General features: G+C 39.6%; 1 protein-coding gene across 6 annotated transcripts in view; it reads right to left on the bottom strand.

Moving 5' to 3' along the window:
* Positions 1 to 839: 839 nt before the first annotated feature.
* Positions 840 to 27,613, bottom strand: part of LOC124285600 (centrin-2-like) — a 35,262-nt gene continuing 8,488 nt past the window's right edge. For 4 of the 6 annotated variants that reach the window (XM_046721857.1, XM_046721858.1, XM_046721860.1 and 1 more), the window contains 4 exons: positions 10,124 to 10,211; positions 7,877 to 7,999; positions 7,064 to 7,161; positions 840 to 2,443 (listed from right to left, as the gene is read on the bottom strand). In XM_046721857.1, the coding sequence (XP_046577813.1) occupies positions 2,197 to 2,443; positions 7,064 to 7,161; positions 7,877 to 7,999; positions 10,124 to 10,211 (556 nt within the window). In that variant the 3' untranslated portion in view covers positions 840 to 2,196. Of the gene's footprint in view, positions 2,444 to 7,063; positions 7,162 to 7,876; positions 8,000 to 10,123; positions 10,212 to 16,755; positions 16,759 to 17,763; positions 17,964 to 27,613 lie in introns of those variants that run through there. The other 2 variants (XM_046721861.1, XM_046721859.1) reach the window with 2 other exon arrangements.

Raw genomic sequence — 27,613 nt, 5'->3', positions numbered from 1 at the left:
GTGATAAAGTTATAGGGAACTGAAGCCTCAGAAGGATTTCGAACATCACAATGCTACACAGATTGTTCTTTAAAATGTTTTTTTAAGAGCAAAGAACCTTTTTTGGAAAAAAAACCCAAACAATTGTGAAACCCAATACATTGTGGAAATGGTTGTGAAGTATTCAGGTAACTAGAGTACCAAACTGTACCATGTGCTTTTAATTGCACAACTGGTCGGTTTTCAGTTTGTATTCAGTTTGTAAGTCAACCATTCTCCTACATTGTCCTTTGCTCAGATATATCAACTGTAACTGTAGTTATCCCTGAAGATCCGAGTTAGAATTGGTCTTCAGCAACTTATGGTTGCCGTAAGCAGCGACTAACGGGACCGGGTGGTCAGGCTCGTTGACTTGGTTGACACATGTCAACGCATCCCAGTTGCGTAGATCAATGCTCATGATGTCTATCACTGGATTGTCTGGTCCAGACTCGATTATGGACAGACCTCCGCCATATAGCTGGAATATTGCTGAGCACGACATTACACAACAAACAAACAAATGTAACATAATGATAAAGGTAACTTTATAATTTTGTAGCGGACGTACATTCCGTATAAACAGAAGCAACGATTCATTTCCGTCATCATGTGAGATTTAAACTTTGAACCGAAAGCAGAGTTCATTGTACGTTTCCGAATATATCATAAGCAAGTGTTTATGCATCACTGTCGAATAGTAATGATATCAGCTGCTCGCGAAACCATCCATCGACACCCAACACGACCATATTCATACATATATTCTGATTCAAGGCTCGGGTCCAGTTATCAAATATATACACGAATAACACAGGCAATGAACGTATGAATATTTATTCAAGCTTAAAGGTTACAAAAATGTACAAACATACAACATGATCGTAACTTCACCACAGATTCCAAAGACGAAACTAGCAACAGGACAGAAAGTAACAGATACATATGTATTTCAGATTGTTTTCCTTTACATTGACTGTTTGTATTGTATCCCTGCACTCACATAACATGCCAGTTGTTACGTGAGTAGATGTGTCATCTCATCATTTCTCTCCATCTTCTGTACCTGAATCTCCGCAGGATATATATATATATATGAAATATATAATATGGAATATATATATAATATATATATTTTGTTGGAGAGCGTTTTTTCTACTTCAGTCTAGAAAGTATATGTGAGGAGGTGTGTATTAAATATCTTCCTATTTGTATAATTAATGAACTCGATAATAATGTGAGAAAATGTGTGTGTGTGTCTGTGTGTGTGTGTGTGTGTTTCCGTCTGACATTATTTTTAAAACATATGACTGCTGTATGTTTTTTTATTGATAGTATATTATCATTGTAGTTTGTATGCATTTTCATATATATGTATATACTATCAAAATATCATAGTAACGTGAAGGTTAAGGGAAAGATGTAGTATTCTGTACATCTATGCACTCTCCTAATCACTAGTCCTAACATGGCTGCTTGTGTAGCAGTACCTGATGTTTTGAGTGTTGAAGGTTAATGTGAGTATTAAGTCCAGATATTAACACAGAACCCTGCAACTGAAACATTGAAACATATATTATGCTATTTAAATGAGATGTGTAGAAACCAAAATATTTCCTCTTTCCTGATTTGTATCAATTAAAATTAAAACATTTTCTTTGTTGTGTTGAAACATGGCAATTTACTCGCTTTAGATTGCATTGCATTTTCCGAAAACAGAATTCATTTAATGTATGTGCTCGAACTACAACTATATCCTCTACAAATGCCTACACATAAGATCTAAATACCGAAATGTAGGCTACACATGATCAACAGTACAAGTATAAGGCGATAATATTATAAAATATTCGTAATATTAATAAGCAAAATGAAAGCGCTTCAAGACGTGCATTCCTAGCACCTCGCAGACTCTTGTGGATTGAAGCATTCACTTCAGAAAACACGCGCCGACACTCTTCCGCCAGCCGGGTTTATATAATATATATCAAATGGAACGTTAAAAAGCTGGCATCATTCCCTCCACCGTCCGTTTTGCACTGTTGGACTTGCCGTTTGATAGAGTACATTATAATTACCATTTAGGCTTCAAATTATATAAAAGAACACGTTGAGAATGTTGTTGTTGCTATTGTTGAAGTCAGAACGTGGTTTTGACCCATTTAGCCTCATTTTGACTCAGTTGGCGCTCGTATCGTGTGAGATTGAACCTTGTTTCTGGATCAGATGCAGCTGCATGCGAAGGAAATTCGAGTAGTAGATTTTTCCGTCTCCATTTTCGTCCATGGCGTCAATCTTTTCTTTGAGCGTTCCCTTTACAGGGATACCAAGGGAGTTTTCCAGGCCATTGATCACGTCCTGCTTGGAGGCCCACCCAGAGTGATCGTGATCGAACTCCTCATACACACACCTCCAGACGCTTGTCCTAAAGGAACACAAAAGAATTAGTGAATGAGTTGGGTATATTTCAGCAGCATCATGGTGGGGGAAATGGACTTTAACCATTGTACCCATGTGGGGAATCGAACCCGGGACTTTTGCGTGACGAGCGAACGCTTTAAGCACTAGGCTACCACATCGCTGGAACAGAATAAGCAATATATACTGAGGGAAAAAAATAAGGGATCACATGAACGTACAAGTGTTCATTTATTTGTTTCCATTTTTCTTCACAAGCTATGCGATACAACGCCTGTAAAGAAACCTGGAAAAAGATAAAGAAACACTTGTGCTTTCATGTGATCCCTTATTTTTTCCCCTCAGTATATAGTGTTGGATATGCGTGGTAGGTGTAGTCCAAGGTCCTTGTTCGATACCCGTCTAGGTGCTGAAGTAATGTTTAATGTCATCCTCACATCCGCTTAAGCTATCACAAAAATGAAATCCAAAATACACAAATGACAATTTTCAAATTTAGTGTCCTGCATTTAACTATTTCTTGAGATCAGAGATAATTAGACCCTTCATGCTTGAACTAATGTTGTTCTGTTCTGTACCATTTTAGGCCTCACGGCGTGTAAGACGTCTCGCGCATATCCAGAAACACACCAGAATGAGTGGATACCCAGTGACATGTAACACGTAACATCCAAGTCAACAGTCAAGGTAACAACTGTTCCATATGATCCGCGTTGGTATTGACATCCCTCGTGCCTTGTTTCAGATCTGATTCGAAGACCAGCTGTTTCATTAGCTTGTTTTGTTTTATTGTTTAACGCCGCGCTCAGCAATATTCCAGCTATATGGCGGTGGTCTGTAAATAATCGAGTCTGGATCAAACAATCCAGTGATCAACAGCAGGAGCATCGATCTACGCAATTGGGATTCAATGGTATGTGTCAAGCAAGTCAGCGAGCCTGACCACCAGATCCCTATAGTCGCCTCTTACGACAAGCATGGGTTGCTGAAGACCAATTCTAACCCGGATCTTCACGGGTGCCTATTTTGCTGTCGACCTCCTTCATATCCCTGACGAATGACAGATACCTTTTATACATTTATAACATTTAACAAAGCCAAATGTTTAATGTGATATTCAACAACAAAATTCGAATGCCATTATCAATATATTATTCCTCGTTTCCATTGGCAACTGTATCCTCGGGCCATTAATTCCCGTTTTGCATATTGAACACTTTCCTCAATCTCTTTTACAGTTTGTGACAGCCATGATTTATGCATATCATTTGTATCAATAACCAATCAGCTCACAAACGAACTTTGCAGCTGTAGAGATATCCTCCGAATGACATACTGAATAAATATATTACTGCCTATTGCAGGCTGTCTATCTACATTCGTGACAGATCAAGCAGAATCAAAATATTCATGAACGCACTGAATCACACAGATGCCATAATTAGCAGTAATGACATTTTCCACATCATGCGCATCTGAACGTAGTTCTGCCTTATAAAAAGCTTTACAACGTTCATTTAATTCAAGGTTAAATTCTTTTGATTCGTTTTAGTAATTCCAAAGAGAAGTGCATTCGTAATCTCTGTACTATAAGGCCTTTATGCATCAATTTGGATATATACTACATATCAAAAGTTTTGACTCACTAGTGTAAATGTAGCCACTTACTTCAACTGTTCTAAAAAAGATTTTGCTAAATATTCCATACTGTTTAAAGGTACTGTTTACACGTGAGCTGATGTATTGTAAAACAAATTCGTAACGTTGAAAAGATTATTGTCATGAGTTCAATAAATGATGAAAAGTGAAAATTGGCAAATTCTTAACAAACCTTTACACGAAAATGCAGCTGTTCACATGAACGATATTTGCACATGCTTTTCAGAAAATCGATGCATGATCCTCGTGCAATTCATCTGCATAAGGTTTGCAGATGGTTCCCCTAAGTTAGTGGAGAAATTCATCTTCGACGTAACCATATAAATTAATAACATATAGTGAGTGCTTTAAGTTAGTCTTAATGGGTAGTATATAATCAAATGTATAGAACTGTGGAAAAGGGTCAAGTAATACAGAGTCAGGATGTCCTACTCAAACCATAAATAACCGCCTTACAAATTGGTGTTCAATGTCGTGTTGCTATACAGTGAGTGAATGCGTTTAATTGTACGCCGCACTCCTCAATATCCCAGCTTTTGGCGGCGGTCTGTAAATAATCGAGTTTGGACCAGACAATCCAGTGACCAACACCATGACATCGATCGACGTAATAGGGATAAGATTACATGTGTCAACCAAACCATCGAGCCTGACCACCCGATACCGTTAGTCGCCTCTTACGACAAGCATGGGTTGTTGAAGATCAATTCTAACCCGGATCTTCACGGGTCTTTTGCCATACTTGCTACATGTATCAAGATCTGTTTACGAAAGCACGCTGTGCTTGTTACTGCTCAGACCTATATAGTTATAACGGTAATGCCGTTATTATCATTAACATCACACGCGAGTAATGTAGCAATATGGAACAGCAATTGTTCTTTAATGTCGGAATAAGTTCACGTTGACACGTGGCTGCTAATATATAACATATATTAAACAGGGGTTCAGTATAATGTGTTGGGGAAATGTAATATTGCTCTGGAACCTACATAAATGTCAATATGAAACAATGAAATATATGGCGCTGTGCTATAGCAATGACACTTTATCAGCTATGTATACCATAGACTGCTGGACTATGTTGGACGTTGAGATAATAGTGATGATGGAGATGATGATGACTAATAAGTATCTTTTTATCAATCAATCGCACTGACAGCCATACCATTAATCAGAAACTATATTAAAATCATTATTAGTTTATGATGGTGCACGTGGTCGTTGTATGAGCTGTTGCAACAGTATCTTGTTCTGCTGTGTCACACAAAGGCTTCACGGAAATAAATGCCCCATATGAAAACGTTATCTGTTGGACATGGTTATGAAATCAATATTCTGACACGTTACACAATGAGCCGACATCCAACAGATAATGTATTCATGCATTTCATAAGGTGCAGCCATTATGAATTTAATGTAATAAAAATGGGTAACCAAATCATCTGCCAATCTGCATTGGTCGCAAAAGGCAAAACAGTTGCAAAAAAACATGAGTAGCCCACTAAAAATCAGTGATGGCACCAGGTGTTCGCCAAACTCACAACCTACATAATTTGCATTAAAAGTAACTTCGGTTTCTTAACACCTCTACTCGTGCTACATGTAAGCAGCCGGGTCTTGACTAGACAATGAAGGATGGAAAACTGCATTCATTCTATACACCTGGATAAAAGTTAAGCACCCTAAATATGTTGACCGCTAACAGAACTATGTTCAAGTTCAGCTTGTGTATGGTGATACGTATGGTAATAATGTTCATTTAAGAAATTGTTGCAAGTGTAATTGGTCGAAACTGTTTCACAGACACTCCCCGTGGAGCATGTCCAGAAGAAGTATGTGCAGTGTGCGCGCATGACACATGTCAGTATTTAATCTGCATGGTTTACAATGCTCCCATCCTTTTTTCTCCCACTATGGTACGAAGAAGATGATCAGATGCCCAGAGATGGCAAATTATTGGTATGCATAACTCCTTTAAAGCAATTGGTCGGGAAATGAATGTCCACTACTGTTGTCAGTCGTGAGTGTCAGTGAGTGAGTGAGTTTATTTTTATGCCGCTTTTAGCAATATTCCAGCAATATCACGGCGGGGGACACCAGAAATGGGCTTCACACATTGTGCCCATGTGGGACTCGAACCCGGGTCTTCAGCGTGACGAGCGAACGCTTTAACCATTTGGCTACCCCACCGCCCAGATAATACAAGGAAACTGTGCGACGTAAGGTATAGGCAGTTATCCAAGCACGAGGTACACTAAACTCTGATTGTTCCTCGTTCCCAGGTTACACAGAAACGTTATAGTATCATCACATACACGCTATGTTGCCTGATCCTCTCTCTAGATCCATATTTGTAACATGTATCATTTTAATTGTGTTTCATTCTGCAATGTATCACTACTATGACACAACAAGGAGATGTGCTGCCACAGCTGTTGTTATGTGTGTTCTATAATAAGTGATATTAACTCGCTGTAACATGCGAGGTTTATACCGACGTTTGTTTATGCAAGCTGGCTGTATAGGACTAATTCCATTATCGTAAATTGTGAGTCAGGTGAAAAGTGGCGGTCTAAACCTGTTAGCACACCTGGCCCCAATTTCTCGAAACAAACTTAAGTCTGAGTTATGACTTAAGTTAGAGTTTTTACTCAAATTTGAGAAAAGGCATTTCCCAGAATGAACTGAAATCGATATTAAACTCAAACCTAGTAGACAATTTGAGTTTGGTGGATTGATTACTTCAGTTGTTAGGGCTTTTTATCTTAAAAATGCAGCTGAGTTAAAAATTCAGCTGTTTCAAATTGTCAAACACAGTTTGGAATTTGAGTAAAAACTTAAGTTTGTTTCGAGAAATCAGGGCCTGAAGAGAAAGGTTTCTGACACATTTTAACAGACATGGCATCATTATAATTTCGTCGGGTACTGAACTGTTAGAAAAGGGGCGGACCAGTTAGATACTCACAACTTCTCTAGGGTTGTGTCTTTCGTCATCAGATTTACATATTCGTCCTTGGTCATGGTGCTTCTCTCATTCTTCCCCAACTGTTTCAGCCAAATTATCTGCAAGAAATACACTGGCATTTAAACATCACCGAACAACGTATTTATACAACGAATCAACTCTGTTCAGTTGAAGCTAATTGCAAGTTTGAGTCAACTCAACTCTGAGTTGAAGTCTCTTTGGTTGTCTCCTAACTAACCAATATACGCCCAACCCTGTTAACATGTTACTGGTAAAGAAAGGAGACCAGAGTCTTTCCATATTTGGTATTTATCGGATATTTTTGTTTCAGGGTCAGTTTGAGAGATACTGTATACTAAGAGGTAACAACTTCTAATGGAAGTATCTGCCAGTTAGATCCTCTTGCCGTCCTAATTCTTTTAAAATTCTTTTAATGCTTGGACACACTAGCACTCACAACATGTCTAATTGTATATAACATTGTATTTTTTCTAACACACTTCTAAAAAGTACCTTATCTCCATTTTGCTCAATTACAAATTTTTACAACATCTAAAATGAATCTAGTTTCTAGACCGTGGATCATAGCACTGCAATGAGCTATGGCACTGGACAACAATTTCTTAAATCTTCAATGAGTCAAGTAAACTCGTAGTTTGTGAAAATGACATAATGTTCTTGCTGTCTTGTGGTGATTTAACAGGCGCTTCTGGTACTGCTGACGTCGCACCCGACGTGCGGCGGCTGATGTGTGACGTTTGATGGAACAAGATCTGTACCGGGAAGAAGTGAACCTTCTTCTGGTGTACCAACCTTCGCCCCTTCGTGTCCAGTGGGGTACCTCAACAACCTCATCAGCCTGACGAATTCCCCGTAGTTGAGCCTGTTGTCGCCGATCACATCCATACAGTTAAATTCCTCTTCGAGATACTTCAGCTGGAGTGGAGGTAAAGTTCATACAGGAGTCGGTTATAGCCAAAGAGAATGTGACACGTCGCTTTATACGAGTAACAGTCTGTTTTCTTCATATGTGTATTGCAAAATACTTGATGAAATAATACTAGATATTTGTTTTATTAAATAACAAATATATTAAATATATACACACACACACACATACATACACACACACACACACACACATACATACATACATACATACATACATACATACATACATACATACATACATACATACATACATACATACATACATACATACATACATACATACATACATACATACATACATACATACATACATATATATATATAGCCACATAAAGAAACTGTGAATTGTCAAAATATTATCCCAGTTGATAAGTACGATAACAATGTCAAAGGTACATATAAACTTTAATGGAGGGATCATGAGACCATAACAAGTCGGGAGAATTTCAATTGAAAAGTCAATCACAATGACGTCACGAGTTCACAAGCTGGACAGGGGTCAAACGAGCATGTCACAAGCTCAATAACGGGTATGTCCACCATCGGCATTGAGAACAGCAGTGCATCGACGACGCTTAGAGCCTATCAAACGTGCAAGGAAGGCTTGTGGAATGTCACGCCAGATTCTCTCAAGTTCAAGGTCAAGGATGTTATCTGGCGGATGAGGAAGACGACGTAGACGTCGATCCATCTCGTCCCAAACATGCTCTATCGGGGAGAGATCCGGTGAATTTGCAGGCCAAGGCAGTAAGTCAACGTTGTGGTGTTGCAAGAAATCCATAGCAACCCTTGCCGTATGAGGGCGGGCATTGTCCTGTTGGAATGTTAACCCAGGGCCATGACGTTGCAGAAAAGGAAGTGCCACAGGTCGAAGAATCTGATCCCTGTAGCCCACACCAGTTAAGTTGCCCTGAACAATCACCAAAGGAGTTCTTTGGCATGCTGTTATTACACTCCAAATCATCACGGAACCACCACCAAAGCGATTTCCTCTCCAAGACACAGGCCTGTGCATAACGTTCTCCCACGCGTCTATAGGCTCGTTGACGTCCATCACTATGGGAAATGTTAAACCTGGACTCATCTGTAAAAACAACATTTCTCCACCAAAACAAGGGTCTGCGGACATGATTTCGGCACCACATTCGGTGAGCTTGTCGTTGACGTTGTGTCAGGATAGGTCGTATGGCGGGACGTCGTGGTCTGATCCCGTGATGACGTAAACGTTGTCGAACTGTGTTGGGGTGGATACGGCGAAGTCCTGGGATGGTTCGGGCAGTCATCACTGCAGTCTGAAACCTGTGGCGACGATGGGTCACCCTTATCCATATGTCCTGTCTTGGCGTTGTTACACGTGGACGTCCAGAACGTGGCCGATCGATGACGTCATTTGTGTTCTGGTAGCGTCTCACCAGTGCAGAAATGGTGTTCCGGTGGCAGTGGAAATGTGCAGCCACTTGTCGTTGAGACATTCCCCCACGGACCATCCCAATGGCCTCATGACGTTGTGCAGACGTGAGCCTTGGCATGCTATGCGTTTCAATAGCCGTTTAATTTTTTGAACGATCGCAAGGGCAGGGGTTGAGCTTTCCAAAGTGACAGTATTGTGTGGCATTCATTTGCTCTGTTTCTCTTTCCCGGAATGCGCGTGCAACAACGTATTGCACGTGTCAAGGACGAACCCACTGACGTCACGGAACGTGGCACGTGCATGCATGTTGGATACATGTCACTAATCTCTGAGTTTGAATCCTTATGTGTCTACACAGGTTTGATAAATTTAGATTTTAAATTTTGGTATGCACAGTTTCTTTATGTGCCTAGTATATATATATATATACATACACATATACGTACACACACACACACACACACACACACACGCACGTACGCTAGGATGGGCTGGTACAACCGTTTGATCATGGTACAGTTTCACCTGTGTAACCGTTGCTTGAAGGGCATACAGTTCTGGAGAATCAAACCAGTGGTTGATAGAATAAGTCACCCTTAACCAGTCACACAATGCAAACATCGTAAATGTATGGGTACTGGTGACTCCTAATTCCAAAAATAAAGATTCATAAATGTGATCTCTGTCCAAATACTCACCTTCGTATTCTGTTCTTGTATTTCCTCCTCTGTCATCTGGCGAGTGAGGGTAGGACCTTTAGCTGTTGACATTTTGTTTTTCACTTTTCTGAAACACATAAATGTCATATTTAATTTATTGCACGGGAGTTTAACTGTAAGGTACATACTGAAGCTACGTTGGTAATGTACCACTGAACACTAATATGCTATCATCTAATGATACATTTCTACTGTATCAATGAAAATGATACACATCAATGGTCTGATTGTATGTGTAGTGAGTGAGTAAGTATGGTGTTACGCCGATTTTAGCAATATTCCCGCAATATCACGGCGGGGGACACCAGCAATGGGCTTCACACAATGTGCCCATGTGGGACTCGAACTCGGGTCTTCAGCGTGACGAGCGAACGCTTTAACCACTAGGCTACCCCACCGCCCCTGATTGTATGTGTAACACTTGGTACAGTCATTGCAGTATAATTCTTTAAAATCGAAGGTGGTTCTTGACATTGGTCCGTGGATTGTTTGAAAGCAATGAATAGAACTCGGTGTTGATCAACATGGCCATTGGATCAATTATTTGATCGATATATATCGATTTGATGGAACAATGTACTTTCCAGTTGTGTAGCTAGTGGTTTCCATCAGTGTATGTAAAATGGTATTTTCTCTTGGTATGGAAGAGTGGTATGGTAAAGTGGTATGCTTTATTGGTATGGTTCAGACATATGTACAAGTGGTATGCTTTATTGGTATGGTTCAGACATATGTACAAGCGGTATGCTTTATTGGTATGGTTCAGACATATGTACAAGTGGTATGCTTTATTGGTATGGTTCAGCCATATGTACAAGTGGTATGCTTTATTGGTATGGTTCAGACATATGCACAAGTGATATGCTTTATTGGAATGGTCCAGTCATATGTACAAGTGGTATGCTTTATTGGTACGGTTCAGACATATGTACAAGTGGTATGCTTTATTGGTATGGTTCAGACATATGTACAAGTGGTATGCTTTATTGGTATGGTTCAGACATATGTACAAGTGGTATGCTTTATTGGTATGGTCCAGTCATATGTACAAGTGGTATGCTTTAGTGGTATGGTTCAGTCATATGTACAAGTGGTGTGCTTTATTGGTATGGTTCAGTCATATGTACAAGTGGTATGCTTTATTGGAATGGTCCCAGTCATATGTACAAGTGGTATGCTTTAGTGGTATGGTTCAGTCATATGTACAAGTGGTATGCTTTATTGGCATGGTTCAGTCATATGTGCAAGTGGTATGCGTTATTGGAATGGTCAAGTCATATGTACAAGTGGTATGCTTTATTGGTATTGTTCAGACATATGCACAAGTGGTATGCGTTATTGGAATGGTCCAGTCATATGTACAAGTGGTATGCTTTAGTGGTATGGTTCAGTCATATGTACAAGTGGTATGCTTTATTGGTATGGTTCAGACATATGTACAAGTGGTATGCTTTATTGGTATGGTTCAGACATATGTACAAGTGGTATGCTTTATTGGCATGGTTCAGACATATGTACAAGTGGTATGCTTTGTTGGTATGGTCCAGTCATATGTACAAGTGGTATGCTTTATTGGATTGGTTCAGCCATATGTACAAGTGGTATGCTGTATTGGCATGGTTCAGACATATGTACAAGTGGTATGCTTTATTGGTATGGTTCAGACATATGTACAAGTGGTATGCTTTATTGGCATGGTTCAGACATATGTACAAGTGGTATGCTTTGTTGGTATGGTCCAGTCATATGTACAAGTGGTATGCTTTATTGGATTGGTTCAGCCATATGTACAAGTGGTATGCTTTATTGGCATGGTTCAGACATATGTACAAGTGGTATGCTTTATTGGAATGGTCCAGTCATATGTACAAGTGGTATGCTTTATTGGTACGGTTCAGACATATGTACAAGTGATATGCTTTATTGGCATGGTTCAGTCATATGTACAAGTGGTACGATTCAGTGGTTTTCGGTGACAGCATGAAGGGTTTTTCTATTTGTACCATGGTTGGGATCTATAACATACAGTCAAAGCACTTCAGTTACTGTACATACTGTGTTGAAAATCAAAGATCTGCCTAAGGGTGGAAACATGAAAATATAAGTTAATCACTGAGTATATAACACGTTTAAAAAAGAAACGAATTAATCTGATTTGGCATTGGTTTTCAACTGAAGTATCAACGTAAACACAACCCTTCCCTGTTCTGCCATTCCTCGAGGTTGTAGCTATTGAACCGTGACTCAACGTTTACTGTGTAACATTAACAAAAATGTAGGAGAGGATATGAAACAAAATTCAGCATACATACAAAATATAATACATCAGAAACAGACAGCGTAACCTAGTTATTGACAAAACAATAATTTCCCTCAAATGGATCTACACATGAAAGGAAGCAGGGCAAAATGAGATGAGCTGCATTAAATCGATTATATAAGTTTTTCATGTTGACATTTTGCTCAATTTATGCAAATGGACTTGTCTCCCGCATAGTGTCGCTAGCTTGCGCTGATGCATCACACGTCACTTTGATCCCAAACTGAACAGTTTCTATATTAATACTTTCATCGATTTGTGGTGCAGATGGTGCATCTGTCAAGGTCGGTTACCTTTGTGTAGACTTCGCTAGCACGCGACTTAATACTGACTGACAAGGATGGAACAGCTACTCTATTAACGTAACTTTTAAAATTCATTTTCGAAGCGTATCAGGCAAAATTGGAATTTCAGTATTGCATTTACATAACAGACAGGCAAAGGAAGGTATACGCCCATATGTAATGGTGGCTAAACAAGAAACTAACCAGAAACGGTTACTCGATGATGATGATGATGATGTATTTGATACGAGTATCAACTATCATACTTGTGTTTTGGGCATAAAGTGTGCGGTGTTTCGGCGACCATTTTCGCCTAATGACGTTATGGAAATTTGGGGTCAAATCCAGTTTTCACGTGTATACTTTCTTTCATCCGTCAGTTTATTGTAACTTAGTGTACATCTCGCACATCAGCATTAGATGCATGCGACTATTTTGATGTAGTGTTGTCTCGATGTGGGATCTAAAACATTGCTCGATACAGACGACCACCTCTGTATTGGTTTTGTTTAGAGATAGAAAAGTTGGGTTTAACATTTATTTTATTTAGAATGTGGTGATCCAAAGATCGTTTTGAACACGTCTTTGTCGATTTAGCATTTATCTCGAGCATGGTTGTTTCGATACAGATCTTTTTCTCGAATACGGCTATGAAAGTTTGGTGTTTGTCTCCAACACTCTCTTTCAGTATAGTATTTATCTCGAACAAGGCTATATTGATCAATTTGGTAATCTCTAAAACGGCTATCTCGATAAAGTGTTATCTCGAGCAACACGATAATGTACTATTTCGAACACAGTTATTACGTATGCTATCTCTAACTCGAGTATCTGGACGCAGTGTCTATTTTGGAAACAAATACCTCAATACATTATGTTATCCCCGACACGACTGACTTGATAGAGTTTTGTCTCGAATATGGTTTTATCGAGCACAGATAAGTTCAAACACAGCTATCCAGAAAAGAGTTGTATTTTGTTAATATTGATATCAAGAGTATCTCGGAGACTCGGACATTTCGATCTAGTTTTTATCTCGAAATCAAGAGACTAACTAACTTGCATGTCAGATCAAAGGGGTAGAGCGATCAAGCAATAAACTAGTGACTAAAAGTAGATGATGGTTTTCAATTATCCTTCACTGTAAAATGGCGGAACGTACTTGATTATATTTCTGAGGGTAGGAAACATGATTATGTATTATCACATCAATCGCTACAACCGCCTACATGGTGCAATGGATACCACACACGCACACACGCACATACACTAACACACATACATACACTAACACAGCCACACACCCCACACACACTAACACTAACGAACATACACTAACACTAAAGTCCACATACACAAACACCGCCACTCCCCACACACACACTAACACTAACGAACATACACTAACACACAGGCACATACATTAACACACACATACACTAACACACACGCACATACACTAACACACACGCACATACACTAACACCGCCACACCCCCACACACACATACTAACACTAACGAACATACACTAACACACAGGCACATTCATTAACACACACATACACTAACACACACACTTACACACACGTAGATACACTAACACACAAACTAAAAAGCACACACATACACTAACACACACGCATATACACGAAGACACACGCACATACACTAACACACACACGCACATACACTAACACACACGCACATACACTAACACACACGCACATACACTAACACACACATACACTAACACACACACGCACATACACTAACACACACACGCACATACACTAACACACACACGCACATACACATGCTAACACACGCACATGCACTAACACACACACGCACATACACTAACGCACATACATACACTAACACACACACGCACATACACTAACACACACGCACATACACTAACACACACATACATACACTAACGCACACACACATACACTATCACACATACACTAACACACACGCACATACACTAACACACACGCACATACACTAACACACACGTACATACACTAACACACACACACGCACATACACTAACACACACGCACATACACTAACACACACGCACATACACTAACACACGCACATACACTAACACACACGCACATACACACACACGCGTGCACATACACTAACACACACACATACACTAGCACACACGCACATACACTAACACACATACATACACTAACACTAAAGTGCACATACACTAACACACACACGCACATACACTAACACACACACACACACACACACACACACACACATGCACTAACACACACACACACACACGCACATACACTAACACATACATACACTAATACTATTATTCGACTAAGACTGAAAATGGACAGCAGCGTTCATATGAAATGGACAAAGTCTATGAAATTTTGCATAACAAAGTGGCTCCTGACTTCAATATGAATGTTTCCAGACAAGGCTCCTGGCTGTGGTAACCACATGATGTAATGACAATGACAGTGTCTGTAATTACCATAATTATTTATAAGATGCACCGATCCTGCTTAATGAGAAAACCGTGCATTTAATAAGCGCATAATAACTCACAAAAGAGCATTTATGACATCGAAACTTGGTGACATTTTCTGTTGCAATTATTAAAGCATGTAGTATGTAGAATGCTATGCACATGGGACTTATTGAGATAAACATTCCCCGGAGACTTGCTTCCACAGACAGGATCTGTTACTGGGTTAAGGTCGTTGTGACTGATGACCAGACCTGATTAGACGGAGAATCATATACATGGTAACAGCATGGGATCCGTCGCACAAAGCTATCTTAGCGCTAAATTGATCGTACCCTTAATGTATTATAGACTTACGGGGGCGGTGGGGTAGCCCAGTAGTTAAAGCGTTAGCTCGTCACGCCGAAGACCCGGGTTCGATTCCCCACATGAGTACAATGTGTGAAGCCAATTTCTGGTGGCCGTGATATTGCTGGAATATTGCTAAAAGTGGCGTAAAACCATACTTACTTACTCGCTCACCATAGACTTACGATAGTCGTAAATCTAAGATTGCTTTGTACATGGTATAACAAAACAGACTGGTTTAGAAATTATATTTACATATGGTCTTTAATATTTACCAAATTTACACGGTTTCTTCATAATTTGTTTCTTTCAATAAATGAAAAATATCACAAAACAGAATAAGTGAGTGAGTGAGTTGGATTTTACGCCTCAAGGCAGCAATGGAACTCACATTTTGTACCTATGTGGAGAATCTAAGCCAGGTCTTGATAGCAGCACGCGAATGCTTCAACAACAAGGTACAGACCTACCCCATACCCACCCCCTGTTCTTTAGGAGGAGGGGGGTACCTGAATTCCCGGGGGTAGTTGGTTCTTTGTCCACACTCGCAGGCGTAAACCAGTAGATGAATAGGAATGTTTGGTAGTTTGGTGATGTTGCGCTTTTCAATCATTATAAGATACAAGGTTGTATGGGTAATATTTCAGAAGTGTGGGAAAGCGAACCAGAACCATCGTCGTGACAAGAATATGCTTTATCTACTAGGCTAACCTACCTACCCATTAATGAAGGGTTCTTATGATGCAAACTGTCCATGGATGCCCTTAAGTTTAGGCCTGGGCTACACTTTTGAAACACCGAGGTTGAGATCCATTATAAAGGTAGTTTTCGAAAAGGATTTTGTCCTTAACATAAAAACAAGGTTTTGTGAGGCGTAATCTGTTCTAAATACAAAACCATTCACGAAAAGGCGAGAAAAGTCCTTACCAGCTCAAAATTTATGAAACATTATCAAAACAGCTAAAGTTTGGATGGGTGACAGTGTTTGGCAGCTTGCCTCCTGAGAGTTTCCAGGCCTCCAGTCCTGCCCCATAACGAAACTCATATGGTACTTGTGCTTTCACCTTAGGCAAGTGCGTTTATTCAAAATTGCCTCTGTTCACCCAGCAGAAGATGGGTACCCGGTGGGATACGTCATGTGACTGTAACTTTCTAGCGCTTAACAGACAGCTTGGGTTTTCCAGGGTAATAATGTTCTGTGCTATTCATTGTTAGTGCTATGAGCATACCTGGTGTGGACTTTGGCGCTATATAAATGGACACATTATTATCATTATTATTGTGATTAAGGTTACCCTTATTATGCAGAGATAGCGTTCACCATCAACACACGTCAATAACTTCAACATTCTCACCATAGCACAAAGCAGTATCACGTGATTGCATAAATCATCAACATATGAATATATGCTGTGATAATCGTTATTTATTCAAGGCGTCTGGTGATTCATTGCTATTTCCAGTACTCCCGTTGTCAAGCCTGGAATTCCATTATGGTGAAATTACGTACAAACTTAAAAAGCATTTTAAAATTGTCGATATTGTTGATAACTGCTAAAATTGCATTTGTATCTGATAGAACAACATTACAAAATAGTCGAAACAATACTGTGCTTAAATGCAACGAAAATGAAAACTATGTGCATGATTGTCAAATACATTATCATTAACATTGAGAAGTTTGATAAGTCTGACTGACTGACATAACTCCTTTAAAGCAATTGGTCGGGAAATGAATGTCCACTACAGGTTTTTTTACGCCGCTTTTAGCAATATTCCAGCAATATCACGGCGGGGGACACCAGAAATGGGCTTAACACATTGTACCCATGTGGGGAATCGAACCCGGGTCTTCGGCGTGACGAGCCAACGCTTTAACCACTAGGCTACCCCACCGCCCTAGTTTGATAAGTAACTATTAACCTATGTTCATCTTAGTTAGAGATGCACAAAGGAAATCAACATTAATGAGACTCGGGATCAGAAGAAGGAAACAGACACTCAATATGTATCTTCACATGTTTGCATGTTTGCACTCTTGCATCGATGCATCAGATGTACAATTCATACAAAATACCCCAAAAGTGGATACACAACTCTTACATATAACTCCAAATTAAATACGTTGACAAAGTACGCATTTTAAATGGTACTTACATTTCTATTCCTTCAGCGATGTGTAGACACCTGTTGCTAGTCAGCAAATCATTCTAACGTGTGACTCTAGTTGCAGTATAGATCTAGCTGGGTGATTAACACATCTGCCACATTATGCGCAAACCTGGTCATAGCTTGTGATACAAACGCTCGTTGAGGGCTGCTGTGAAAATGCAGCTGCCCTGAATTTGGCCAAAAAATGAAGTTGGTTTCCACCACAGCTTCAACCAAACAGCCCCTGCGACTTACTAGTGACAATGATAGTCACAGGGTGTTTGCATACGAACGTATTGGCTTCATGTTGGGGGCAGTCACAAGTTCTATAAACAACCTATTGTTATCAACATTTGGTGTTATCGTGTTCTACTTTCCAAGCTGATCTCAGCAACTGTGGTTATGCTCCAGATATTTTCTACATATATAACAATTGTCACCAATTTAATTGATGTTCCTGAAATAGAACCAGGCCAGGAAGATGAGCTGATTTTACCATATGTAGTGTGGCTGCGTGGTAAACTGAAATTATAATTAATTTGAAATTTAAGTGAGCGAGACAATTTATTCACTATACTTGCGTTCCGGGAAGTAGTGTAAAAATTGTAAAATGCATATTGCAACTAACGTTTGCATTAGTGATGGTTGCGAAACACTCTATTTAGAGTGAATTGAGTGAGTATGGTCTTACGCCGCTTTAGCAATATTCCAGCAAGATCAAGGTGAGGTGAGGTGAAATTGGGTTTAACGTCGCGCTGGAGAATATTTCGCTCATATGACGACGTGCATGCGTGTGTATGTGTATGTGCAGCTGCTTGTACTAGCCCAGACTGAAGCTGGTTTTATAGTGCTAGCCCACTGAGATACAATGCCGCAGTGAAACATGAATACCCCACTCAGACACATTATACTGACTCCGAGCCGACCAGTCCTTGTTGTACCCATTAATGCCGAGCGCCAGGCAGGGACCAACAAGTACCATATTTTAACGTCTTTTTGGTTTGACGCGGTCGGGGATCGAACCCGCGACCTTCCGCTCTCCGGGCGGACACTCTAACCACTACACCACGGCGGTCGCAAGGTCAAGAAAGAGGAAACCAGAAACATATTTCACACAATGTACACATGGGGGGGGAATCGAACACGGGTCTTTGGTGTGACGGACGAACGCTTTAACCACTAGGCTACCCTACCAACCCTATTTAGATGACTGGTAGGCTAACGTATATAAACACGCCTCTAGCTCCTGTACAAAAATGTGGGCTGGCTGAGGACCGGGTTCGATTCCCCACATGGGTAGAATGAATTAAGCCCAATTCTGGTGTCGCGCAGCGATATTGCTGGAATATTGCTAAAAGCGGCGTAAAACCAAACTCTCTCTCTCACGTTATGGGTTGCTTTGTGAAGATTAACTCTCTCAGATATTCAAACATTTTTGTTCGTTTTTGGAGGGGGGGGGAGTTAGGGGTTGGGTTTATAGTTCGATCTTTGGGGTAATCTGTAGGAGTTGAAACATAACATACAGCAGTCTGTATTATCAGTGACCATCTGTTTCTGTCGTATTTGGTTAAAAGAACTGGGTAATATTTTCACATTTAATGCAATCACTACATAAGGCATACAAATACCATATACTATATTGTTCCTCAAACAGTACAGTATCGTTTAAATCTTTTGCAAGTGTATTTAAGAAATCGATGCTTTGGGAATATTCTTTGTACAAAATGCAATCAAGATGAATCATGTTATTCAGAGTGACCTCATTTCAACACGACACTGTAATGTTCAATAATATTTCGGTGTTGCTGTGTGAGTCTAGTCATATGTTTGTTTTCATCTACTCCTGAGGAGACAGTCTAACAGTAAAGACCATGGCTAAGTTTCTCTAGACAAGAGAACCGTTACTTCTTGAAGGAACGTCATGCAAGGAAAAGCCAGACTCATCACAAATGCCAGCTTTCATTGTTCAAACTGATATGTTCCGTGCGTGAGGAGCTAGGTTAATAAGTCTGTATTGTTGTCTCTTTGTGCATACACTCTGTAGTCGAGGAATACAGCATATTTTAAAACACACAGGTGCGCACGCTTCATTATGGAAATGGATTTTTTTTCGCTTCTACTTCCAGTGGCAGAATAGAGTAATTAAAGGGGACGAAACAATTACCATGTTCATAATGTTTTTGCTCAAAATCCGACTATATCATGAGTATTGGAAAGCGATCATACAGGATGTAAGAGAAATGGCGAAGGTATTCTGCCCCATTGGTTGCTACCGTCACAAATACATGCAAGACAACAGTTGAAGCATGGGAACATGTGATCATAGGGACTTGCATGGGACATGTTTCTGGTGTTTTACGTGTATACCCAGCTAACACACAACATTTTCGCAACGTTGTGGGGAAGGTTGTAGATTGGTAACGTCATGACACAACATTGTCACAAGATTAGTAAATTTTTATTACGTCATTTTATAACGTTATGTCACAACGTAATAACAACGTTGTAATTTTACGTTGAGGAAACGTTATACTCTGGGCTCGTCACAACGTTAAAACAACGCTTCATATAACTTGGTGTCACAACTTTACCTTGTGGCGACGTAAAAATGACGTATCACAACGTCAGGCCACAACGTTGTGACAACGTAGATGGAAGTCCACAGAATAACGGTGTAACAACCAAACATAACGTTGTGAGAACGTTGTGACAACGTGAAATTGTTAGCTGGGTAGATATGGCAGCCATGAACAGATATGGAACTGACATAGGACGTTACATAGGCTGTCACGTGGAACTACCATTGTCATGTTGCTTCCAAACAGGTGCCAAAGAACCCATAGTCGGACAGGAACCAATGTGCCTAGTGAGTAATATCCTAGGACAAGGGTTCCTAGCCAACAGTTGGGTCCTGATACATAGCAATTTAGCCACGATCCCAGAGCGGACATTGCCTTAGATCTCTTATATATTCGGTTCCTTACATTGATGAAGGGTTCACCAGCATCTGTTGACTGGAAACGGTCAGGAATGACCCAGTCTCTGCGATGAGGTAAGCCCTTATATAAACATTACTGTAACAACACTAAACATCAAAGAGTACCGTGTTTCGCCTTCGTGCGAAAAGCTAAACCTCAAAATGCGCCTTCCTGCGACGACACCATATATTCCATTGTGAGGTCTGTACAAGCCATGTGATTGTCATTATTTACCACAGTATAATTCACTAAGTTAGACATGCATGAATCTATTACTCTTCAAAAAAGTAGAGGAACATTTTTATAATTACGATTGAAAAAATTGGGAGATATATGAGTCAATCAATATTGATATGGTAACAATGAATGTTTTGAGAGTACATCACCAGTTGCACTTCCTTATTCCTTACACATTAATCGCTCTTGAAAGATGATTGGTGTATGACGTGAAAATTTGCATGTGTACGATCGTCATTTTCAGACAAAAACAACGGCTAGAAACAAACACAAACAACTATGTTATGCAAGATGATTGGCAAAATTAATTTCGGATTAAATTAAGGATTTATCGACCTTCTTGAAAACCGTCAAAATGACACCCATGCACGTGTCTTTGAAAAGTTTGTTAACGCTTATAACTCCTATCCAAATTGAAAGTTCAGGTTCCCCTACTTTTTTAAAGAGTACATATGATCTCGCCTGGAACTTTTAAAGGTTAAATGGGTTTCCCAGTAAACAAACATACTGGTCTGTATGTCAATGTATCTTGTTGATCCGAATATGTTATAAGAAAATACCTACAGGAGACCACTTCACAGAAATCATTATTTACATTTAAGAAACATAAGTAGCAAAAAAATTAATTTAAGTACATAAATATATACAAATACAATTTCGGCCTACGGGTACTCTTTTTCGGTTACTGTCTATATTACCAGAGGTGCATGTTCAACCATTTCTGTGACAACTACGCAGTTTCTGCATTTTATATAATTCCTCTATGAGAATGATCAGGAGATACGTAGAATTATATATGCATGTATAATTCTCAGCAGCTGTTTTCCAGGTCACTTTGACAGCCGACACATGTGATGCAAATTGAAATATGCAAATTGAGCAGGTAGATAAAATGGATATGACAAACAGAGCTTGCATGACAATGTGATATATTCCAGCTGTTGATCCACAATGATGGCACTGTGTACGTATTAGGCACAGATGTCTGTGACGTAATCGCCCAGTCATTACATTATTGCATGTGGAACTCTGCGTGTGTTATGAGTGTAAATAATGTAAAGCATGTTCCAAAATAATGTTTTGCAAACCGAGATCTTTTTGAATGTGGTATCATCACGTCACAATTTAATTCTGGACACCCCAAAGTACAGAAACTCTCCAGCACTGTGGCCACTTTCTGACAAAGGATTTGACAAAATTCAACATGCAGTTCATCGGTTTAATGTCGCTTTGAACAGTAATTAAATTATGAAACAGCAACCAGTTTAATTTCGTAGACTGATAGGAGGGACCTCTTCCCATACGCAAACATGGTTGGTGCAATTTTTTTGGTTTTGGTTTGTTTGTTGTTCAAGGCCGAACTCAGCAATATTCCAGCTACATGGCGGCGGTCTGTAAATAATTGAGCCTGGACCAGACAATCCAGTGATCAACAGCATGAACATCGATCTTCATATTTGGATACGATGACATGTGTCAACCAAGATACAGTAATGACAAACCAAAGTAAGGATGGCATATCAAGATTAACCTGATGATGGTTAACAGCACATTCTACATGGCTACATGAACAATACAGTATAATCACGAGGGAGATACCTTTGTGATTTATAGGTTAGGATTTGTTCCCACGTTGTACTAAATAATTATAGAATGAGCCGTCTGTATGTCACAGTCAGATTGTGAAATCAGTCATTTCGTGAAATAACTAAGAGGGTCAGCCATTCAACAATCCCTACTTCTCGTTCTCTTTCTTCCTGGGTTAACCGTGGCATTCCCTCTGTGTGACTTTATGTGCAGTGATATTGCAGTGTTGGACACGCCATTTATACTGATTTTTCGCACGATCTTTCCCATGTATCCGACTAAGACATGTGTTTCGGGATTCCGAGAGTCGGGGCCACAAAATGCGTTTTGGCAATTTGTTTCGTGCATCACGAACATTGGCAATCGTTATCAAGCACATTTACATCAAATTTGACGGAAACGTCCAAACCTATTTATATAGCCAATAGCGAAATGGCTGAATGTTAAGTCTTTTCACGAAATGACTGATTTCACAATCTGACTGTAACATATTATACATTGATACGTGAGGTTTTCCATAATATCCTGTTAAGGGTTCTATTCCCCGATGACTCGGGACCGTGCTCATGCTATCAACCCCTGGTTTACTTTGGCTACACTTGATTATTTACATGGCGCTTGGTGTACCTGCAATATAACTGCGGAGTAGTTCAAGAAACAAAGAGGAAGAGGAGGATCGTACGTGCAAAGAAATGTCTCATGTTTGTTGCGGCCTCTTGTCTCACAATTCACCAATTAATTTATATTATTTTTCAATTAAGAGAACTGTTTGATGATATTATGTTTATTCTTCGTTTCAACATGTGGCAATGCATTCATTATTTAACTAAAGGGTTAAAAAATATTGCATATATTGTGATGTACTGAACGATTCATGTACATTTATATATGCGGCAAGGCTCGAGTGATTACGGGAATATGCAAGTGCTATTGTCGTTCTACTCCATGTATTATAACTAAAATAACAACATGCCTTCGGCGCTATTAGATTTGCATGTACGAAGCCTGAAAAGGTACTCCTCTTGATACTGAAAACAAAATATGTGCAACTGAGAAACGTCCTAGTTCGCTACTCTCTTGATACTGAAAACAAAATATGTGCAACTGAGAAACGTCCTAGTTCGCTACTAACAGTATCCCCGGAAACCACCTCAAAAGCAGCAAACGTGGACACTCATGCAGCTCTGCCTATCAGTCCCCACGATGAACAGACACTATTGAGTGTCAAGGCCAAACATGGACACACATTACTGCCTGTCAACCCACACGATGAACAGACACTATTGAGTGTCAAAACTAAACATAGACACACATTACTGCCTGTCAGCCCCCACGATGAATAGACACTATTGAGTGTCAAGGCCAAACATGGACACACATTACTGCCTGTCAGCCCCCACGATGAACAGACACTATTGAGTGTCAAGGCCAAACATGGCCACACATTACTGCCTGTCAGCCCCCACGATGAACAGACACTATTGAGTGTCAAGGCCAAACATGGACACACATCACTGTCTGTCAGCCCCCACGATGAACAGACACTATTGAGTGTCAAAACTAAACATGGACACACATCACTGCCTGTCAGCCCCCACAATGAATAGACACTAGTGACTGTCAAGGCCAAACATGGACACACATCACTGCCTGTCAGCCCCACTGTCACGATGAACAGACACTATTGACTGTCAAAACTAAACATGGACACATCACTGAACAGACACTAGTCAGCCCACACACGATGAACATGAACAGACACTATTGAACATGGACACACATCACTGCCTGTCAGCCCCCACGATGAACAGACACTATTGAGTGTCAAGGCCAAACATGGACACACATCACTGTCTGTCAGCCCCCACGATGAACAGACACTATTGAGTGTCAAGGCCAAACATGGACACACATCACTGCCTGTCAGCCCCCACGATGAACAGACACTATTGAGTGTCAAGGCCAAACATGGACACACATCACTGCCCATCAGAGTGATTAAATCATCGATTATTCAAAAGGACCATTTAACCTTCACAAACTATTAGAGCAAATTAATCAATTACTTTCTCTGTCAAAACAGGTTGTTTGTAATGGTGGAATGGACATGTCCCCATGCTTTTTTATCAAATTGAAAGTTTTCCAATTGGAAAGTTTGTTTTGTAGTTTTACAGGAGGTACCATCATCAAATTTTTAACACATGACAAGGTCTTAGTGTACGTGTCTGCGTTATTCCACGTTTACTGTTAGCAACATATGTGTTGGTACTAGCTGCAAATCAGAGACACATATGTGTCACAATCAATTAGAAAAATGGCGCAAATATCGAATTTCCAGGGATGTTATGTCCAACAGCTGTTCCTGGCAATGCAAAGGTCGCTGTAAGAAATGGCAGAATTTCTGTTTGGACTTCAACACGTAAATATATGCACAAGGGACGCAATGACTTTTTATTCAACCTATCCAACCTAGCAGTGTGCGTGCTTGCGTGTGTGTTACTGCATATGTGTAAATATTTATGCATGTGCCGGTTCAATACAGTATTGGGTATTTTAACTAGTTCAAGGAAAGTAATAATCTATGGTGTGATTCATATAGAGAACTTCAGTACAAATAAAATACCCAGTTTTTAATGTCCTCAAAAACGAATTCCGTTTGCCATGCAAAGGAAAATTATATCAATGGATCACTGAAAGTCAGTGTCGACACCGGGTATTTTCCAAAATGTTAAACATGTTCTGCCCGATCGGTACCACCCGCGATTCACGAAATTTGCTTTAAAATGAAAAAATATTTTTGCCCGAATTCGCACAGCCGTAGTCCTGCTATGTGACGCTGACCTGTTAACAAACCAGACAGTCAAGTGATCGTTGGACTAGAAAATCCAATTAGATGAATTGGAATGACGAAAGCTGTGTTGACAGAGTGAGATTCCGATGCTCAAACTTAAAGACGTTAGTTTGGGAAGCAGATTTGTTTTACAACACATTGGGGGTCAGTTTTAAAGTCTCGGGCCACAGATTTCTTTGGTAGCTGCAGCAAACTTAAATATGCTACTGAGCTTATGATGATAAATCTCGGACTTCAGTCCACCAGCAGACACATCGACCCAGCTGAATTAAACAGAGATCACCAGAACGTAGAGAAATCGTTAAAACGTATGCTGACATTCTACGAATGTAATGGCGACGAAGGATCTGTGAATCTCGTGATGGACTTGGTTAAAAAACTGGATGAAATCCAACCAACGAAACAAACATCAATGACAGACTGTTTAAAGAAATAAATGTGCTTCATGGGAAATGTCAAGATACTGAGTGAAGTGAAGTAAGATGTAATGTGAGTCAATGTGATGAAAGACTGTTTATTGGTACATTTACGATCACTTATGTATATGTTATGATTAATTGTTTTTACTATTGACTATTGATTTATTGATATATATATATATATACATGTACATGAATAAATTTTCAATATACATCGGCAAAACATTTTGCTTGTTTGACCCAGCTATCCGGACGATTTCTGAGTGTAACCAAAATGTCCGGATAAACGGGGTTCGACTGTAATTGTATTGTCATAGCCTCCAAGTCACAGATGGTGCTCGAATACCGGACAGTCAACTGTAAGGAGAAAACAGTCATAATCGAACCCATGTTTTTTCTCCAACCTTCAAATTGAACATGAATATCATATTTTCAGTACATATTTCACTGATGTGTCTGATCTCCGATCACATATTTGAAAGCCATATTTCTTCTTCAGTGTGCAAACAGAAATGTTTCATTTTAATATTTTATTCTGTGTCTCACCTCACACTGATCCTGAGATTCGATTGAGGCGTTTGTTCTCAGTATGATAGTGCAAGTTAACCTTGTAACTGACACCTTTCTGACACACCTGTGTTATTGCGCTGATGGAGACTGCTCACTATAAATCCATGGAGAACAACAATCAATGGTTATCGTCCCATATTGTGTGTATACAGCAGGACGTACAATATACGCGATGGTTTCAGAACCAACCAACCTCCTCCACATTGAACCCCGCATTACTTTATATCATTACCAGCAATGTATGTGATGTTAAAGAACCAATCAAAATCCGCCATAGTTAAGTCCATCAATTTACTTTTTATCATAACCAGCAATGTACGTGATGTTTAAGAACCAATCAAAATCCGCCAACGTTAAGTCCATCAATTTACTTTTTATCACAACCAGTAATGCATGTGATGGTTTATGAACCAACCAAAATCCGCCATAGTTAAGTCCTTCAATTTACTTTTTATCATAACCAGCAATGTATGTGATGTTTAAGAACCAATCAAAATCCGCCATAGTTAAGTCCATCAATTTACTTTTTATCATAACCAGCAATGTATGTGATGTTTAAGAACCAATCAAAATCCGCCATAGTTAAGTCCATCAATTTACTTTTTATCATAACCAGCAATGCATGTGGTGTTTAAGAACCAATCAAAATCCGCCATAGTTAAGTCCTTCAATTTACTTTTTATCACAACCAGCAATCAATGTGGTTGTTAAAGAACCAATCAAAATCCGCCATAGTTAAGTCCATCAATTTACTTTTTATCACAACCAGCAATCCATGTGGTTGTTTAAGAACCAACCAAAATCCGCCATAGTTAAGTCCTTCAATTTACTTTTTATCACAACCAGCAATCCATGTGGTTGTTTAAGAACCAACCAAAATCCGCCATAGTTAAGCCGTTATCGATGATATATATATTTTATCATTACTAGATTGATACATTTTACATATAACACAAATCTTATTTAAATGTTTACATAGTTTTTACGAGTCCTGAGATACTTTACTGCCATTCAAAGCTTATATATCGGGAAGTGTCTATGTACAGACTCTATGACAGCTACAACCTCCTGCTCTGAAAGGTATTTCTGTCTACTGTGAATCTGGATGTGGTATAGGAACTTGAATGTCGAGGAACTGGACCAAACAATGTACGGCCTGGTAAATATTTTCATAGATTATTCTGCTGTTAATATGATCTATTCACCATTAGCAT

Source organism: Haliotis rubra, unplaced genomic scaffold (assembly GCF_003918875.1).
Source record: "Haliotis rubra isolate DU_JTF1 unplaced genomic scaffold, ASM391887v1 Scf364, whole genome shotgun sequence".
In the NCBI taxonomy this organism is placed as follows: Eukaryota; Metazoa; Mollusca; class Gastropoda; order Lepetellida; family Haliotidae; genus Haliotis; species Haliotis rubra.
This window is presented reverse-complemented; position numbering and strand designations above follow the sequence as displayed.